The sequence below is a fragment of the Prionailurus bengalensis genome, chromosome B4, assembly GCF_016509475.1.
Source record: "Prionailurus bengalensis isolate Pbe53 chromosome B4, Fcat_Pben_1.1_paternal_pri, whole genome shotgun sequence".
NCBI lineage: Eukaryota > Metazoa > Chordata > Mammalia > Carnivora > Felidae > Prionailurus > Prionailurus bengalensis.
Genome location: NC_057358.1, coordinates 105,846,264 through 105,866,834, shown reverse-complemented (window position 1 = coordinate 105,866,834; position 20,571 = coordinate 105,846,264). Strand labels below are relative to the sequence as shown.

The following is a 20,571-nucleotide window of genomic DNA, read 5'->3' as shown; positions in this document are numbered from 1 at the left end:
ATTTGGCTGGCCATTTAAAATAAACAAGCTCATGAGTCTGGCTTAAATCTGGAATGCCTCAGCATCTTTTTCATTTTTTTAGGTCAGGTCAAATAGCTCAGATAGCTCTTTTCTCATTAATCCATTATAATGTGCTGAAGAAGACCATTTGATCAACTACTTAGCAAAAATAAAAGTGATACTCAAGTGACTGATACTCAGTGAGTAAAAGTTGAACTTAACATCACCATTTTTATGTATATTGTGGGCCTTATATTAACCATTGTGAAGGGAACAAAAAAAAAAGGTAAGAAAAAAAAAACCCTTGATTCTCATCTTCAGTTGAAGTTATAATAATTAAAGATTTCATATTCAACCCTTAGAAATGCTATACAAGGGCACCTGGGTGACTCAGTTGGCTAAGCAGCCAACTTCGGCTCAGTCATGATTTCAAGGTTCCAGGAGTTTGAGCCCTATGGAGCGCTCTGTGCTGACAGCTCAGAGCCTGGAGCCACCTTTGGATTCTGTGTCTCCCTCTCTTTCTCTGCCCCTTCTCTGCTCACACTCTATGTCTCAAAAATAAATACACGATAAAAAATTTTTTTAAAAAATAATGCTATAAAAAGAGGCCCATCTCAGGCATTCACAAAGCTATGCCCCCTGCCTATCTCTCCCTGTACCTCCAAACTCCCCTTTTCTTGCTCCGTTTTTTCCTAAAGCACTTAATCATTGTCTGACGCCATATATACTTTACTTATTTTTCTGCTTCATCTCCTCAGACTAAATTGTAAGCTCCTAACAGATAGGAACTCAGGTCAGTTTTATGCATTGCTGTGTATTCAGTGCTTGGCACTAACAGGTACTCAGTAAATTTTTACCAAATACATAAATGAGGGAATCATTTTTCTTTTTTGCTTCCTAGACTTTTGGTTTGCATTTCCTAAGATATAACTGCATTTTTTCCAGCAAGCATTCTCTTAGGCACAGAGAGGCCTGGGTTATCTTGGGATCCCACTCTCCAGTTATGATACTGAGTGAGTTACTAATTTCTCCAAGATTCAGCAGAACGGGGACCATAGAAGTACCTGTGGGTTGTTGTGAGAAATCAATGAAGTACTTAACATGATGCCTGACACATAATCAGTGTTTAATAAATTTCAGCTATTATTGTTCTTACCATTACCACTATTGAATTATTTTCTTCTGTTGCAAACAGTTCACTGATTCTTGAAGTACCTCATAATTAATGAAACTGGGGGCATGGACATTGAGGGCTAAGATTGCATGTGGTTATATCTGCTTAAAAAAAAAAAAAGCTACTCCCCCTGTGGGTAGCGTTCAGGGAACATTAATCCTCCTCTTTTGTGCTCCCACAGGACTGTATATACCTCTGCTTAAGAATTGCCACACTGTGTTTCAACTAGTTGATTATGTTCGGTCTTCTCTGCTACATTATGTAGTCTTTTAGGGAATGAAATCAAATCTCTGTATCCTATCACAAAGCAGGCACTCTATAGTCGTTTGCCCAACGGATGAGTTACTGTATAAAAATGAGACTTATCCCATTATTTGTAGTCACATCACACATGCATTTTCATTACTGTTTCAAAATTAATTTCTCAATAGACAGTCTAGATCTGGAGAGTAAGGGGAGAAGGTTTTAGTGTTGGAGGGTGATGCAGAGCAGGGTGTATGAGAATAAAAGCAACGCGCCAGAGGTCAGTGATGTGCGGCGAATAAAAAACGGCTTAGAAGACAGATATAAAACCAGTTCTTATTTTCTCATAGATGGTTACTCTATTTCAATAGTAATGATCTAATTTATATCCATCTCACTTTATGGAAGTGTGACTACTCAGGGAAAAATTCTAATAAAAACATACTTGATAAAGTTGACAAGCACAGTTATTAGAAATGAGGACCGTGGAAGAGGAAAGAGGCATGACTCAAGGTTCGAGTGTATGTAAAGATCAAAAAAAGCTTCTGATGTTAGCAAGTCCTTAGGTATTAAACGCCACAGCAAAAATACTTTCAAGGAACTAATTTTAAAAGCCAATCAGATGCCAAGTATTTAATAACACTAAGACGTGTATTCAAATGATAAAACTGTATGGCGGTTTATACAAGATAGAAAACAGCAATTTGTACCTCTGCAAAAAGAAAGAGGCTTGAGACCGGCAGATTTGATTGTTGAATTAGCCATTTAGTGGGTATTCGGAATAAGGGACCAGAGAGGAAAAAGCCCAGCATCAGGAGACTTCTTTATCTAAAGCTATCACATGCTGTCAATCTATCCCTTTGAGTAACGTTTCTCATTAGCGAAGTACTTACATTAGGTCTCAGTCTGGCCGCCAGATCATAGTACTTCTCGGCTGCTTCGTTGAGGCTAGCCTGCCTGTTAAAGATTAGAAAAAAAAAAAAATCAAACTATATCATTTATTTTAAAATTGCAGAGAGGTGAACAGAATCATTACCTTTTTAAAATATTAACTTTTTATAATATTACAGTCATACCAATATTAATTTTTTAAAATATTACAATCATACCAATCAAACCTTAAGTTGCTTTAGCAAAAAAAATTGCTTTAGCAATTCAATACATTAAATTGATTGTAGGCAATGTACTTATTGTGTTTAAGGCATTATAAATAGTATTTCAACATAATGTACTCAGTAGGCATTATTAGTTTAAATTTACCTATTAGGGATTAGAAATGTTATTCTTCTTTTCTAATCTAACACAGATAATGTTATAGGGTTGGGAGTCTCCATTTTCAACATGATATCCCAGAAAAATCTTAAGTTTTTAAAATAAAATGTCTGTATCTATCCAGAAATACATTTTGTTTCCAGTTTAGGAGGGGAACCATCTATTGTGTGTAGCCTACAGGGGAAAAAAAAAAAAAAAAAAGTTCAGATTCTTCCTCTGCTGACTCTCTGTACCAGGGTGGGCACATGACATAGTCTCAGCCAACTGCATGTTCTTGCTTGGGACTTTCATTTCTGAATGAGAGAAGATGAAAGAATGGCTGGAATTCACTGACAATCGTGGAAGCAGTAAGTTATCTCTTGGTCAGACCCCCCCCCCGTAAACAGTCGCTGTCGCATGTCCTACTTCTTCACATTTCTGGGGCTACCTTGTCTCCTGCTGATTCAAGCTATGTTCTCCAGCCTATAGAGAGTTCTGTAGTTCCCACATCCTTCAAATAGCCAGTTCATCTTGACTAACACTGAATGCCAGGAGTGGTGCAGTTGACTTATACAATAAGATACACTGAATTTTACTGATAAGTTTATGCATTGTCTATTCTTGCAATTCAAAACAGACCCCTAGACTCAGCCAACGGGTTACGAGGAGAAATCAAGTGTCAGAGTCCTGAGGAAGCTCAGTCAATTAGCCACCAACGTAGCATGTTTTTCAATCATGCAATGGTGCTTCAGAAAACCTTCAAAGATGATAAGTAATAAGAGCTACAAGCTCTTGCTGGTATGTGGTAATCCAGTGACTGTATTTGAAGAGTATAGAGATGCTATAGACAAATGTCAAATTCAACATCAGATGATGCATATAGCACACCTACAATGTAAACAGTAGTAATCAATGGCTTGGGGTCTGAAGTAAAACTGGAGTAGTCTCTTTTGAAATTGTTCAAAAGCTTCTGATGGAGTACAATGGAATATTACTCAGCTATAAAACAAACAACGAGATCTTGCCATTTGCAATAACATGGATGGACCTAGAGGGTATAATGCCAAATGAAATAAGTCAGAGAAAGAAATATAAATACCATATGATTTCACTCATACATGGAATTTAGAAACAAAGAAAAAAAGGCAAAACAACCCCTCACAGACCATTTTTTAAAAATGCTTATTTATTTACATTGAGAGAGAGAGAGAGAGAGAGAGAGAGAGAGAGAGAGAGAGAAAGAGTACCAGCAGGGGGAGGGGCAGAGAGAGAAGGAGAGACAGAATCCCAAGCATATTCCACACTGTCAGTGGAGAACTGGATATGGAGCTCAAACTCACGAAACATGAGATCATGACCTGAGCCGAAACCAAGAGAGCGGGACACTTAAACAACTGAGCCACCCAGGCCCCCACCACCACAGACTCTTAAATACAGAGAACAATAAACTGGTGGTTGCCAGAGGGAAGCTGGGTGGGGGTTGGGTGAAATAGATAAGGGGATTAAGAGCACACTTACCCTGAAGAACACTGAGTAATATATAGAAATGTTTAATCATTGTATCCTACACTTGAAAGTAATTAACACTGTATGTTAATTACACTGAATACAAAATAAAGAAATACCCAAACTGGTGGGACTGGGGGTTGGGAAGCTTTTGGGGTGCGAAGATGGCAAAGAGGTCAGGAATAAAGAGCAGAAACAAAAATTAAGGTCTCAATTAGAAAATTACATTCAGATTTTAAAAGAGAAGGCTCAATTAGCCTATAAAATTGAATTTGCACTTTGGTCAAGTGCAAATAAAAACTATAAAGACATACCCCATGCAACCATATAAATTATACGAATAACTGAAGATAACATCTCTCTGGAGACCAGGACATATTTTTCTAATTTTTAAAGGAAAAATAATTAGAAACATTGCTATTTTTAATGAGGTTACAGAGAAAGTAAAAACCCTTGACCTAAGGCTCTACTGGACTCATGACAGTTACAATGTGCTGTTGCAATTTATATTCTCATAAATGTTGAAGTTCAATTTCAATATGTCAAGAAATGTACTTTAGTCTGGTATGAAATAGTAAAAATTTCCTTGCTAGGGTATTTAATGAAGGTTCGCTCCACCAAATTATAGAATCACTTTGGTTCAAATTCATTTGGAAATCTGAACCAGAATTCATTAGGTCATGCCCTGGAAGGGTTTTCTCCAGAGGAAAATAAAAGGCAGGGAGGTAGGAAATTAGTGTAACTTAATACTACAAAGAAGTAAGTTACTTTGAAGCAAAATCGACCAATACATGTCTAACATGGGAAGTACAGCAACCATTAATATTCATCTTTATGGACATTTAAATTCATCAGGTAGATAAGGAGAAACTGAGGAATTCACTATACAATGTGCCTTTAAAATAACAATGAACACAACTGGAAAAAAAAAGGTTTTTTCCCCAAAAGTAGTTGTTAGTTTTTAAAGTCTTCATTGTCTTTAGTAGTTTAATTCCCAAAGGAAATATCTAGTTTAGGAGTCTTAGTTTCTTTTTTTCCAACTTTTTTTTTTTTTTTTTAATTTATTTTTGGGACAGAGAGAGACAGAGCATGAACGGGGGAGGGGCAGAGAGAGAGGGAGACACAGAATCGGAAACAGGCTCCAGGCTCCGAGCCATCAGCCCAGAGCCTGACGCGCGGCTCGAACTCACGGACCGCGAGATCGTGACCTGGCTGAAGTCGGACGCTTAACCGACTGCGCCACCCAGGCGCCCCTAGGAGTCTTAGTTTCTTAAGCTATAAGTAAAATTGATGATATTCTAATGAAATAGAAAAAAAAATAGAGTTTATTAGATTTGTCACATAACTGTGAAAATTAATTTTCACTCTAGGACTATAGGGGAAAGAGTATGCCAATTCTACCCACCGTGTGTTCACTTATATTCTTGTTTTATTCTCTAGACGAGAGACAAAACTCATGAGGAACTGTCCAGTGTCCACTCTACAGTATATGTTGTATTTCTTACTCACCTCTACAAGAAACATCATGGGACTGCTTAATAAATCTTAATCGCAAAAATTACTGAATCATTATTCAACATTTGAAACTGAGGAAATTAGCAATCTTCTGCTAGTTGCTCAGGGGATTCTTGAATTGTAAAGAACCTCAACCTCTGAATTGTTAGGACTAACTGCAGAACCCAGGTTGCCAAGACTGCTAGGATAGAACTCTTTAAAGAAGCTGATGAATAACTTTTCCTGAATACCTATACCCTTTCTTTCTTCACTGTTTTGTCTCTAGGACAGGAAATTTCTAAATCCTCTATGCATCACTTATAAAATACCAGGAATTGATTATTCCAAGTTCCAACACCACCATGAAGTAACTGCTATTACAATCCCCATTTTACACATGTGTAAAATGAAGCTTAGAGAAGCTGATAACTTCCCCAAAGTTATATGGCTGGTAAGTGACTGATCTGGGAGTCATAGATTCTATAGCTAAGTATGTGAACCACGGGATCATGCCGATATCTTTGTATACACCGATATGTAGCAGAATGATATGTGATATATTGTTCTGTGGCAGGTGACTACAAAAATTTTCTACACCAAATACGAAGAAAGGAAGAAGATATGCTTTTTTTTTTTTTAATTTTTTTTTTTTCAACGTTTATTTATTTTTTGGGACAGAAGGAGACAAAGCATGAACGGGGGAGGGGCAGAGAGAGAGGGAGACACAGAATCGGAAACAGGCTCCAGGCTCTGAGCCATCAGCCCAGAGCCCGACGCGGGGCTCGAACTCACGGACCGCGAGATCGTGACCTGGCTGAAGTCGGACGCTTAACCGACTGCGTCACCCAGGCGCCCCTATGCTTTTTGATTATACTGTTTAAAAGACATGATTTAAGTGTAAGAGATGAGATTTGAAAAGGGGAGAATACGGACGACATTTGCAATTATAGGTTTACTTCCTTCCATCTCCGTCTTCCATACTGATAGAAGTGAACTTCACCAGACCAAATGGAGCACATGATAGTTGTAAGAACAGAATGAAATGCAACGTTCTGTTTTGCTTCATATACCTCAAGAAGGGGGAAGAGGAGGAACTCAGGGGAAAGGCGAAGAAAGGGGGAATGAGGGAAAGTGAGAACTGTGTTGGATATTCACTTCCCTACCCCCACAATCTCCCATTTTTAGAGAAGGGTCACAACTACATATGGAGGGCAATCATAAGTTCCCCACGTGTCCAAGTAGAAGACTCAGAAGGTAGGTAAAGAGGAAAAGCAGTGGCTCTCCCAAGGAATCTCCCAGGCCAGATGTACACATCCTTGAGTTTTTAACCACAACAGACTTTATAAAGCCAGAAATGAGATGAGGAGTAATAAAAATCATTCATACCAGGAAGCTACACTGGGTCCAAGTGGGTGACTACCCCCATCTAACATGACACCCCTAAGAATTAACATTAACATAAGAAAAGTTATGTCCCTTATCATCTATGCCAATAATAGATTTATCAGCTGGAGATTCAGCTGATCAGTTGGCTCCTATCTCATTGCCAACTCCTGACAATCATATATGTAGAGCCCTTCCCCTCTTCAATATTATCTGTGGTCCCTCAGGGCCAGGAAAGGTAAGGAAGTAAAAAAAAAAAAAACAAACCAAACAAACAAACAAAAAAAACCTAGATGGTATTTGTAAACTGGACTGTGAAGTAAACCTTGAATTCCCAAAACTCACTGGATTGAGCTATCTTTTAAAATTTATTTTTTTGCCATCTGTGAAAAGGTGGGTTCAGAGTGAACACAAAAAGTAATGAAAGTCAGAAACAAATGTCATTATTTGATTACTAAAGAATTCCATTTTGTACATGGGACTATGAAACCTGTATCTGTAAAACAATATAGAAATATATTTCATGTATCTGACTCCCCTCCCTAGTGTTATAATAGAAAAGTATCTTTTGGAACACAGGTTTATGGCCCAATATTATTATTTTTATTATTTTTATTTTTTTTTTTTTAGAGAGAGAGAGAGCGAGCATGTAAGCCGGGCAGAGGGGCTGCAGTAGGGGTGGGGAGAGAGAGAGGAAGAGAGAAAAAGAAACTTAAGCATGTTCCACGTTCAGCACAGAGCCGTACACGGGACTCGATCCCATGACCCTGAGATCATGACCTGAGCTGAAATCAAGTCAGATGCTCAAATGACTGAGCCACCCAGGTGCCCCTATGGCCCAATATTCTTAAAAGAAAAGATATATAAAAAAATTTGGGAGTCAATTACGTTATGAAATAACAACTTAATATACTCTGTGAAATGTTTAAAAGGAATCTGATTAAGAGAATCATTTATAACTGCCTACATTTGTATGTATTCTGTGAGAATTATAAAATTAAAGGTTGCTAAATTCAAATTACTTCCTTTAAATTATAAAAAAACTTTAATAACATTTAGGAGACTATGATTATTAGTAGCTGTGAACTGTCAATTTTAAATTAAAAATTACTTAACATGGATAATAACCACTTTGACTCATACAAAAGATAATATTTTATTAAAGTCTTGGTGATTATTCTCAAGGATAATTTGAGGAGGAATCATCTCCTCCATCTTCTTTTCTTATCTTTATTTTTATTTATTTTTTGAGAGAGAGAGAAAGCCAGGGAGGGGCAGAGGGTGAGAGAGAGAGAGAGAAGAGAGAGAGAGAGAAATCCCAAGCAGGCTTCACACTGTCAGCACAGAGTCCGATGGCAGGCTCAAAACCACAAACCGTTAGATCATGACCTGAGCCAAAACCAAGAGTTGGGCCCTTAACTGACTAAGCTACCCAAGCCCCTCACTCTTTCTCCTTCTAAACTAGAGAACTGTTTGTTCTCACATCATCAAAGTAAAATGAAACAGTAGCTGAGTTTTCCTGGGTTCTTGCCAACAGATAAACTGAAGTGTGACTTAAGTTACCCAAAGCAGCACTAAATTTTAATTGTAATTGATAAGTTGTATAATAGGAATAGAAGTAGAACTGAAATAAACAAAGACATAAAAGTGTGTGGAAAATCTTAAAAGGGAAAAACCAGAGTCACACATATATACAAACAATGAAGCAGAAAAGATCCTTCTAATAGAACTCCTAGAAGATATTGCTTATAACCATCAAATCACCTTAAATGAAAAGTTCTCTGTCAAGACATCAAAAATAGGCTACATGATCTGTTGACATCCATCTTGGTTCTAAACATAAAAGATGGTGAGGTAAAGCAGACATGTAGCAATAATCAAGGAAAAGGCGAGGCTGATGGTGTAATTTCACAAAAGATTCTGAATTAGAAACTTCTTGATGCCCCTTGAGAGTCTGAGTTTATTCTTTCATGACCTCAGATCTTTCAGGGCTGCGAAGGACAGGTTAAGCCTATGTCTGAAAAGATTATATAACAAAATGTACTGGAGATATTAAAAGGGAGGAAATGTTTATTGGCAATGTCAGTTATAATATGCATATATAGTAAATAACTACTTATGTTCAATTCATAAAGCTTGGGTGGGGAGAAGGAGTTGGGAGGGGTGGAAAGAAGACAGGCAAGATAGAACTTGCTTGCAGGGGTGATCTGAGAACCAACATCGTTAAGTATCACCTGGGACTTGTTAGAAGTGTAAAACCTCAGGCACCATCCAAACATACTAAATCAGAACGTGCATTTTAACAAGATCCCCAGGTGATTCACATGCACATTCATGTTGGAGAGGCACTCGGTTGGAAGATGCAACCTTCAACCTCATCTGCCACTGCCCTTTGCTTTAAAGACCTTACAACCCATTACAACCTAGTTGAAATAAACCCCCTCTGGACCAAAAGTTGGCAGTAAAGTACAATTTATAATTGAAGAATCCAATGACTTTTCAAGGGGTCTTTGGTAATTTTGGAAGTATTAAAGACAAAAGGCCTAAGAGAGCTTTGAAAAAAATATATTTCCAACGTGTGTGTGTGTGTGTGTGTGTGTGTGTGTGCGTACACATTTCCAATCCACTTTGAGAAATAGTTTGATTTTGTTCCTTTCTTTCTTAAGAATTTCACTTTAAGGGTGCCTAGATGGTTCAGTCAGTTGAGTGGCTGGCTCTTGATTTCAGCTCAGGTCCTGATATCACAGTTGGTGGGATGGAGCCCCGTGTCTAGCACTGTGCTGACAGCATAGAGCCTTCCTGAGATTCTCTCTCTCCCCCTCTCTCTGCCCTTGCCCTGATCATACTCTCTTTCTCTCTCAAGATAAATTAATAAATATTTTTTTTCAATTTTATGTCACTTCTAGTGGAATTTATAAAGAAATTAGTATACTTAAAGTCTCTAATTTTAACATATTTAATTATATAAGATTGTGTCCAGTACAGAAATTTAAAGACAACAATTCTTTTTCAAATACTCCTTCTGCTCATTAAAAATCAGGGAAGGAATGGGAACCAGCTGGTACAGTGCAGGTCCTTACTACCTTAGGGAGCAGCGACAACCTGGCCCTTAGTCCTGGAAAAAAGAGAAGTTCACGCTTCGTGCAGCTTTAAGTGTGTCCTTTGTCAGACACTGTACCAGTCTAAAAAGTTAGTATCTCTTTGAGAGTACAAAGGTGGAGTTCTCCCTCCTATGACTATAACTCTACTTTTCTAAAATTTATCATAAAGAGATAATTTAGTAATATTGGAAGGGTCTTACTGTTTAGGACTTACACATTTGATAACCTGTTCCTCTATAAATCCTTTCTCCAACAATAAATTCAAGAATCGCAGCCTCTACATAGTCACCCAGTCATAAAGACATGAGGGAGCTAATGTGACACAGTAAAAACAGTTATACTTGGCCAGAATACACTAAATTTAAATCCCAGCTTTACTTTACCAACTGTGGGAGATATGGGCTCTTTTAAAGCCTCAGTGTCTTCATAAGTCAAATGGGAATATTGTTGTCTACTTCACATATGTGCAATTATAACTAAGAGAGTGAGAGATATAAAACACAAAATACAGCACCAGGCAGACAGAACATACTTAAATAAATGCTACCTTTGTTCTTCCCTTACCCTGTTAAGTGGATGAAAAAACAAAAAAATTCCGCCAGAGTCCATGAATGCTGTGAATCAGGTAAAGTTTGTTTTTAGTGCCTCTGGACTTCCTCCCAGTATCTCCCAAGTATCTTTGTGCCATCTCTAGCTTCTAGTTCTAGGAGAACACTGAGTAAATTCATTCACACAAAATGCTCCTAATAGAATAACTGATTCAATACTTTCTTCTTACAACTCTCTAGATATAACTCTACTGAGTTCTAGCATTTTAAATTCCTCTGATTATTTTCCTTTGATGATAACCAATCTCCTTTTTAATAATGCTCTCATCTGGAAGCATCCAGTACTTCTCCCATTTTATTTGAAGTACTAAAAATGTCAACACATATGGTTAATATTCATTATGTGAGGCCACTCGACATCTGTGATCACCCTCCCTATAAATGTATTTGGTAATCAGCCACGATGTGGACCCCACCTTCCCAAGAAGGCAGAAGCCAACTGCCTCGTCTTCCAACTCTCTAGTAGCCAAGAGTCCAACCCATGACTCAGGTATCACCAATCAGATGCAGCTGCAAGAGAAACAAGGTCAGCAATAAGCCTAACGGGGTGGCGGCTGCACCCAGGAGGACCATCTAATGAACGTGGGGCTTGCTCTGCTTGGTTCCTTGTGGGTGATGGTGGTAGAGCTTGGGACTGCAAAAGTTGCTGAGTCCCAGAGAAAGCTAGTTGGTTGGGCATTACTTCTGACTGTGTAGAGTGATCTCAAGCCCAAGAGAGAGCCTGTGGGCTACAGAATACTCTCCTAATAAATTCTGCTTCTGCTTAAACTGGCAAGAGAGAATTCTTCAGTATGCAACTAAAAAGTGTGACCCAGACATGAAGACAAGCTTAGGAGGAGGTCTATTTTCGGCAGTTTTGCTTTCAATACGATGACAGAGGCCTTCATCCTAGCTTGGAAATTTTCTGTTTGTTGATAATGCCTAATGTGTTCTATGCTCACCTTCAGAAATTTTCTATTTATGTTAACATTTATATATACAAAACCAAATAAAACTACATATATGTATAAATGCTAAACATGACTACACACACACACACACACATATGGCATATTAACTATACATAATCTTTATATATACACAAATAAGACTATGTATCACATCTATATACATGCCACATATACACTATATATGGTATATATACATACCTGTACCCTACATATAATTATACTAACATACGTGTAATTATGAGTATGTATATAATGTCCTCAATCCACCCTCCAATCTTTTATCCTTTCAGTCACCATTTTGATGTCTTTAGTACTTATGATTTAAGTTCTGAAAAGATACCTATAACTTCTATTTAAATTATCAGCCTATCAGATGCTGGGGTGGCTCAGTTGGCTAAGCATCTGACTCCTGATCTCAGATCAGGTCATGATCTTACAATTAGTGAGTTCAAGCCCTGCATCAGGCTCTTTGCTGTTATGCAGTATGTAGTATGCAGCCTGCTTGGGATTCTCTCTCTCTCTGCCTCTCTCTCTGCTCCTCCCCTCCTCACATTCCTGTGCACTCTCATTCTCTCATTCTCTCTCAAAAATAAAAAAAACACTTAGAAAATAATAATTAAATAAATTATCAGTCTAACAATTATCCATTACCTCCACTGCAGTTATAACCTCAGAGATCCTATTAATCTCTCAGTAATCTTTTCTAATGTCACACTGTTCCTCTTTCAAACCACCTATTTCATTTTCAAAGATATTTTCTGTGTCAGTTAGGCTAGGTTAGGTGACACTGTGGTAATATAAACACACCTTAAATCTCAGTAAAGTAAGACAACAAAGTTTATTTTTCACTCACTCATTCAGTGCACATGAGTAGGGAGGTCTGTCCGCCTCTGGTCATTTCAGGATCAATTTCCACAATTTCCAAGTCAGAAAAGGGAAGGACCTGGACTCTTACAGCTTTGGCTCAAAAGTGACATATTCATATCCACACACATTCAACAACCCAAATAAGATCCATAAAGGTCTTCAACTTGGAAGAAGCAGAAAAGTATAATCCTATTATGTTTATTGAAGGTGGAAGGCCTACACATTTGGTAAACAGCATTAATTCTTTCATACCACATAATGTTCTCGTGAATCACCTAAATAGCAGGAATTTATAGATAGCCTAAGTGGCTCTTGGGTTTAATGTAAATCTCACTGCTTTCCTGAGGGCTCTTTACTTGGATACATCTGATTTGTCACTCTTATCTGAACTGACAATTTGAAATCCTATATTTCAAACTTTCTATGTGCTAATTCTACACAGACAGATCACTATCCACTACTGAGAGTTGAAATCGGTCTGTTTGAAATTTCTCAAATTTCAAGCCTCTGGAAGGTCCCAATACGATGAAGATTTGTCCCTTGATGGTTGGCCCCAGGACGTTCCCTCTCCCAATCTAGTCTCATCCAGGTGGAATAACTTTTTTTTTTTTTTTTTTGGATTTGTGATAAGCCATTTTTTCCTCATTAATAGACTCTTTGGGCAATTTCACTGGAATTAGCCAAGGAAAGGTAAGTTAAATTAATGTGTTCAAACCATTCCTTGAACTACAACATTTCCTAAATTGCTGATTTTGGATAGGACGGTAGCCATTAATCCAGTCAACCAAGACAAACCAGGGAGACATCAGCTCTTTCCCTCATATCCTGCCTTATACTCTTTTCCTTCACCAAACCCTGCCAATTTTGTCTCCTAAGTACCTAGCAAAACAACAGAGCTCTGAGGAGAGAATTAATACCAAACTCAATATACAATAATTTGGCATTACCAGAGGAAATGTTACAGGTAACATTAAATAAGCAAGATCTTGATAGCTAAGGATTTTGATAATGCTGCTCAAGGCAAAACCAGTAGCCTTTCTTACTCCTTTCAGCAAAGTCCTAAGTGCTCTTGATTAATAAGGGAAAAGGTTGCTATTCAGTTTGCACAGTAAGTACTCAAGAAATAGTTGAATTTGATAAAGGGGAAAAACAGAAAAATGGAGTAAAAACATTCATGGGGACTGCCACCAATTTGGGTAGGCTATAGCCAGGTTGCTGTGTCCATAATTGCAATCAATATTAGGAAGGTGTTGACTGCAACTTAATGAGAAATGCAGACTGCAGAAAGCTAGAAGGAAGGTTCTGAAAAATAAATCCTAAAGATTTCTACATCACCAAGGTATAACAAAAATTTTCCACTGGTTTCTGGCACTATGGTAACTAAGGAAAAGTTATGAGTGATATATTTAACAAGGACGTTATTTTTGTAATGTTCTTATAATGGGTTTCAATTGGTAGACTTTGAATTTCAGGTACTAACTTAATATGTAGCAAAATGCTTTACTGATGAAAGTATCTATTATGATTAAGATGAATTAGCCTGTAGAAAGTTGTGCATATCCATCCTTGCAAATGGTTTATTGTGACTAAAAGCATGGTGTTTTATTCATGAAGAACAAGTTCCTTCCCTATAACAGCCCTAAGCTTGTCATGCAAATGGAAGTGTCCTTTAAAAAGTATCCTTGCATTGAAGGTTCTTGCAGACTGGCTATAGTTTATTTTATAAATATACCAACAGTTGACTGAATATTGGTTTCTCTTTGTAGATACCAGCTTTATGAATGCTAAATGTTAAATGTGGAGTGAGTACATTCAACTGAGACCTCACAGTGCACTCTTTACTCTCAGACTTTGAATTTATTTAAAACTTACAAAAAGCTAAGTAGGAAGCCAAGTGGTTCTCAAAGGACAATGCAAGGGATACTTGAGGTATTGGAAATAGTCTGTACTTTGACTATGATGATGGATACACAAGCCTGTACACATGTGATAAAAAAAAGGCACAGAAATAAATAAATACACACACACATACACACACACATACATACATACATACACATACACACAGGGATACAAGTATAACTAGAGAAACTCAGTAAGATCAGTGGAGTGTATCAATGTCAATTTCCTGCATTTGATATTATACTATCATTTTATGATATTACCCTTGGGGAAACTGGATAAATGGTACAGGGGATCTCTATATTATTTCTTACAACTGTATATAAATCTATAATGATCTCAAAATAAAAACTAAGCAAAACTACTTTTCTTGAAATGCCATGTTTTAAAGCCATCCAAATGTGAAGGAATTCCTTTGGTATTTTTCTTCCCTTGTAAGAGAGTAATCTACATGATTATAAACCTATCCTTAGAATCAAGCACAGAGCCCATAGTGTGAATGTCAGCTAATGAAGCATTTAGATAGAGATTTAATTAAGTGAAATTCAGGTAGTATTTAATTAAGTGAAATTGTGGGAGAAGGGGTATTCATATTGCTAATAGAACAAATACTGCTTTTTAAAAAACTGTATAAATCATTTGAGTTTCTTAAAAACATTTTCCTTTAACCTAAAACACCACTTATGGATGCATTAAACATTCTTTTTATATTCACAACAAAAATTGTTGATCTGCCTTTTAATTGCTTTGCTAATATTATAATTATCCTTTATGATATCTTTCTGAAAATAGAAGTATTAAAAGGTCTACAAAGATATATTGTTTCAGGGCCATTTTGAGACTTTGATAAGCCTTAGGTATATTTGTATTTGACAATCCTCTCCACCACCAAACATAATAAAATAAATTCATATGCCACATTCATGGGGATGTGGAAGGGAGTGTGAAGGGAATCACAAGGGAACGTGAATTTCCCTTTTCATGGGAAAAGGGGTCTCAATATTTTTCAGAGTTCTGAATGCTTATATGCCCTACATATACTGTGCACATGGACTTGAATGAATACAATACACCTGACTGATTTTAGCATGGTAAAAAGCACAATTCACTTCAAGAATGTGGAATAAGGCGGTATGACAGGTGAATCAGTATACCTAATTGCCTTCCCAAAGCCACAAAGTTGGTCTTCTAAGCTATAGTAGCAAAACAAACCTGAGCATGTGGGCAGCACTGAAGACCACATCGAACTCTGTGCTGTCCAATTCAGCTGCTTTTTTTGCCATCTCAGCTGCTTCTATGAGGCGAGCTTCTTCCAGAAGAAACTGACCTGTAAAGTATAAAAGCAAGTGAGCTTCAACTTGGAAAATACAAATCTAATCCTGTGAAGCCATTAAAGCTGCTACAGAGGAAAATATAAAAATAGCGGTAAACATGATCTGAAGCTAAGGTTTATGTATGCTGTACATCTATATCTCTTCACTTGGTTATATTTTATATGCCTTTCCCTTCATTGCAGGACATCCCAATGTACCCGTCTGGTACATTAATAGAGTTGGGTCTTTTCTTGTCCTTAAAAAAAAAAAAATCGTGTATAGACTATCGAACCAAGAAATAAAATGAATACATTTAAAGATATATTACAAAAAAGAATTAAATTTATTTTAATTATTAGTCCTTTAAAACAGCTACTGTCTCTTATGTATATGTGCAAACAAGGCTATCTATATTGAGATATATTCATTTCTTATATTCAAGCAGCACTACAATTATTGAAGGAACACACAAAGGTCCATTTAGCATTTACTCACTATTAATTAGATTGATTACTAAACATGGAATAAATATTAACAAGTTCACATTTTTGAGATTACTTTCAAGTCTGCTTTGCAAGGTTAGAATTATTTTTTTTTAATTTTTTTTTTCAACGTTTATTTATTTTTGGGACAGAGAGAGACAGAGCATGAACGGGGGAGGGGCAGAGAGAGAGGGAGACACAGAATTGGAAGCAGGCTCCAGGCTCTGAGCCATCAGCCCAGAGCCTGACGCGGGGCTCGAACTCACGGACCACGAGATCGTGACCTGGCTGAAGTCGGACGCTTAACCGACTGCGCCACCCAGGCGCCCCTGCAAGGTTAGAATTATTGCAGATAGAGCCATACTATTCTTTGAAACTATACCTCAAGAATTGATATAGGGTACTATCCCAGAAACATATTCTAAGGACAAAAAAAAAAAAGAAGAAGAATCGGGTCCAATTTTAAGGATGTAAATAGGCAAGCAGAGAGAATAGGCTGACTTTTTGATTTTTTCCTTTATAGCTGGAGATTTATTAACAGCACAAGTAATGAAGTTTGGCCCTATCTGACAAAGTTTGGCCCTTTCAAAAGAAAACCAAAGCAATGCATAACAGTCTTCTAACCCAAAAGGACTGGTCTTAAGATACAAGAGGACATTTTCTGTTTTAAGAATTTATAATAAGCTACAGATATTGCTTGTATTTAAGCATTTCTAAACTTAAATTGGTAAGAAATGGTAAGTAAAGATAAACCTATGGTTTCAAGCCTACTTATTAAAATGCAGTGACAAAGTTTTAAGACCAGAACTTAGACATCTCTCAGGTATTTCTACTAAAAGTTGTACATTACTCTTTTAGTTTGTCACCTAATACTATGCCTTTCTCATGCCTCAAAATAAACATAATTGTTAGGTCAGAAGATTATTAAGGACACAGATTTATAAATGCATTTGACCCTTGAATACACAGGTTTGAATTACATGGGTCCACTTATACGTAGTTGTGTTTTTGCTTTGTTTTTTGACAAATACAGTACACTACTAGAAATGTATTTTCCCTTCCTTATGATTTCAACTTTTTTTCTCTAGCTTAATTACTCTATTCTAAAAATACGGTATATAATATACATAACATACAAAATAGGTGTTAACAGTCTGTGTTATCAGTAAGGCTTCTAGTCAACAGTAGGCTATTAGTAGTTAAGTTTTGGGGGAGTCAATAGTTATACACAGATTTGCAACTGTGCAGTGATCAGTGCCCCTAACCCCCATGCTGTTCAAAGGCCAATTGCAGTTACATTTATAAATAGAAGAACACAATACTTATGAAATTTGTGTGTATACTAACTATAAATGTGTTGATATGAGGTTCAACTGAAAGTATATGCTGTTTAAAAACAGCAAAATAAGAATAAGATACTCTATGGCATCCTGAAAATTATTAATATCTCATCATTTATGTCTTAGTATAGGATACCAGGCTAAACCCATTCTTCAGTTACTCTTATTATAAGTGTGTATTTTTTTCCTTTTTCAATGTTTTTAAAAAATATTTATTTATTTGAGAGAGAGAGAGACAGACACAGAGACAAAGACAGAGAGAAAGAGAAACATGAGTGGGAAGGGGCAGAGAGGGAGAGAGAGAAAATCCCAAGCAGGCTCCTTGCTGTCAGCACAGAGCCTGACACAGGGCTGGATCCTACACACCCTGAGATCACAACCTGAGCAAGATCAAGAGTCAGATGCTTAACTAACTGAGCCACCCAGGCACCCCTTATTATAGGCTTTTCAAATTAACACATAATATTAATTGCCACCTGCCTTCAAAAAAGTAATGTTCACCCAAGTAAATGCATTAACAAATATGTTAATTACTATGTGATATTTAAACAAAGGATAATGTAGGGATTTATTAATTGTTCTTTTCCCTTTCCAGACAGCTATTAACTCTGAAATGTATTCTGTATTAATAGTTAGGAAAATACAACAACAATTAACTGAATAATGAAGGTTATTTAGTAAAATTCATTACTCCAGACTATACAGGGTAAAGAAGATAAGATACACTAGCTCTGGTCCAAAAAGAAAAAACTAGGGGCGCCTGGGTGGCGCAGTCGGTTAAGCGTCCGACTTCAGCCAGGTCACGATCTCGCGGTCTGTGAGTTCGAGCCCCGCGTCAGGCTCTGGGCTGATGGCTCAGAGCCTGGAGCCTGTTTCCGATTCTGTGTCTCCCTCTCTCTCTGCCCCTCCCCTGTTCATGCTCTGTCTCTCTCTGTCCCAAAAATAAATAAACGTTGAAAAAAAAAAATTAAAAAAAAAAAAAAAAAAGAAAAAACTATACAAAGGAAAACGAAGAGAAAAAGAGAGAAAAGAGGGACATGATACCTACACTATCCACACAGAAACAGAGGACAATGGCAAGAAGCTTGTGTGATACAGATAATGATACTGGTGGTTTAAGAGGTCAGTTTAGATGCAAAGCCCCAAGGGCAAAGCCTTTCAAGCTCTGTCAGTGCCAAACACATCTATCTCTCTTTCTTTTTCTTTCTTTCTTTCTTTTTTTTTTTTTTCTTTCTTTCTTTTTTTCTTTCTTTCTTTCTTTCTTTCCTTCTTTCTTTCTTTCTTTCTTTCTTTCACAGATTTATTTTTTTATTTTTATTTTTTAATATGAAATTTATTGTCAAATTGGTTTCCATACAACACCCAGTGCTCATCCCAACAGGTGCCCTCCTCAATACCCATCACCCACCCTCCCCTCCCTCCTACCCCCCATCAACCCTCAGTTTGCTCTCAGTTTTATGTGGATCCTGAGAAACTTAACAGAAGACTATGGGGGAGGGGAAGGAAAAAAAAAGTTGGAGAGGGAGGGAGCCAAACATATCTTTAATGTTCAACAACAACAAAAAAGGATAACAACATTAACTAGCTGTATAAAATTAAATACACAATTTTTATCATAATTTTAAAACATTTCTTTTGCTTTATGTCAGCTTTGCCATGCAAAATGCATTTACACACTTTGCAAGGTCCCCAAACCACATGAAACATGTAATTTTTACTCAACAGTAACAGAAAAAATCCCCATATGATCATTTTTAACAGCAGAATTCATTCATCATATTAACATTCAGAAAAACAATACCGCAGCATATTAGATATTTGCATAATTCCCCCCTTTCTGTTCTCGACGGACCATATATCTCAATATCCCAGCATTAGTGTTCTGCTATGATAAAGGCATAAAATATTATGCAGTGTGGACCATTTGGTGTCTGTTTTTAAACTGAACTTGAAAATGAGAATCGAGGTTGAAAGTGAATTATTATTCTGTTATCTTATACAATGATTGTTTGTTTGTTTGTTTGACATATAGCCCAAAATTAACGGGGAAAAGAGCAATAAGCATTTTAAATACAGAGAACCAACATAAATAGGGAAATAAAGACACACTAGGTTTCTTCTTCTTTTTTAAAATTTTAAAGTTTATTTATTTAATTTTGAGAGAAACAGTGTGTGAACAGGGATGCGGCAGAAAGAGACTCGATCCCACAAACCATGAGATCAAGCTGAAATCAAGAGTCAGCCGCTTAGCTGACTGAACCACCCAGGTGCCCCTAGCTTTCTTTTTAATAACTATCCAAAAAGCCTATATTGATAAGTCATTGGGGGAAATGAGGAACAAAATTTGCTCTTACTCCTTCTGGAAGACTTTGCCTCAACTTACTCTTCCAGCAGCTTTATATATTATTGTTCCCACCAGACACTTGCCAACACCTGTTGTCTCTTGGGTTGTTGATTTTAGCCATTCTAAGGTGTGAGGTGGTATCCCATTGAAGTTTTGATTTTCATTTCCATGATAATAATAAGTGATGTTGAGCATCTTTTCGTTTGTTTCTTGGCCATCTGGGTATCTTCCTTGGAGAAATGTCTATTCATGTCTTCTGTCCATTTTTAATTGGACTATTTCGTTTTTGGTCTTTGAGTTGTATCAATTTTTTATATATTTTGGACACTAACCCTTTATTGAATATGTCATTTGCAAATATCTTCTCATGTTCAGTAGGTTGCCTTTTAGTTTTGTTGACTGTTTCCTTTGCTGTGCATAAGTTTTTTTTTTTTTTGATGTAGTTCCAATAGCTTATTTTTGCTTTTATTTCCCTTGCCTCAGGAGACATATCTAGAAAAACATTGTTTTTTCTAGAGTGTTCTCTGAATCACTGATGTCAGAGAAATTACTGCCCATGGGCTTTTCTAGGATTTTGATGGTTTCAGGTCTTTTACTTGAAGGTCTTAGATCT

General features: G+C 36.9%; 1 protein-coding gene across 1 annotated transcript in view; it reads right to left on the bottom strand.

Annotated features, from left to right (window-relative positions):
- TMTC2 (transmembrane O-mannosyltransferase targeting cadherins 2) overlaps positions 1-20,571 on the bottom strand; it is a 405,001-nt gene that overhangs the window by 54,460 nt on the left and 329,970 nt on the right. Inside the window, exons 10-11 of the mRNA XM_043561689.1 lie at positions 15,692-15,806; positions 2,311-2,374 (exon numbers count right to left, since the gene is read on the bottom strand). Of these exons, the coding sequence (XP_043417624.1) occupies positions 2,311-2,374; positions 15,692-15,806 (179 nt within the window). The remainder of the gene's footprint in view (positions 1-2,310; positions 2,375-15,691; positions 15,807-20,571) is intronic.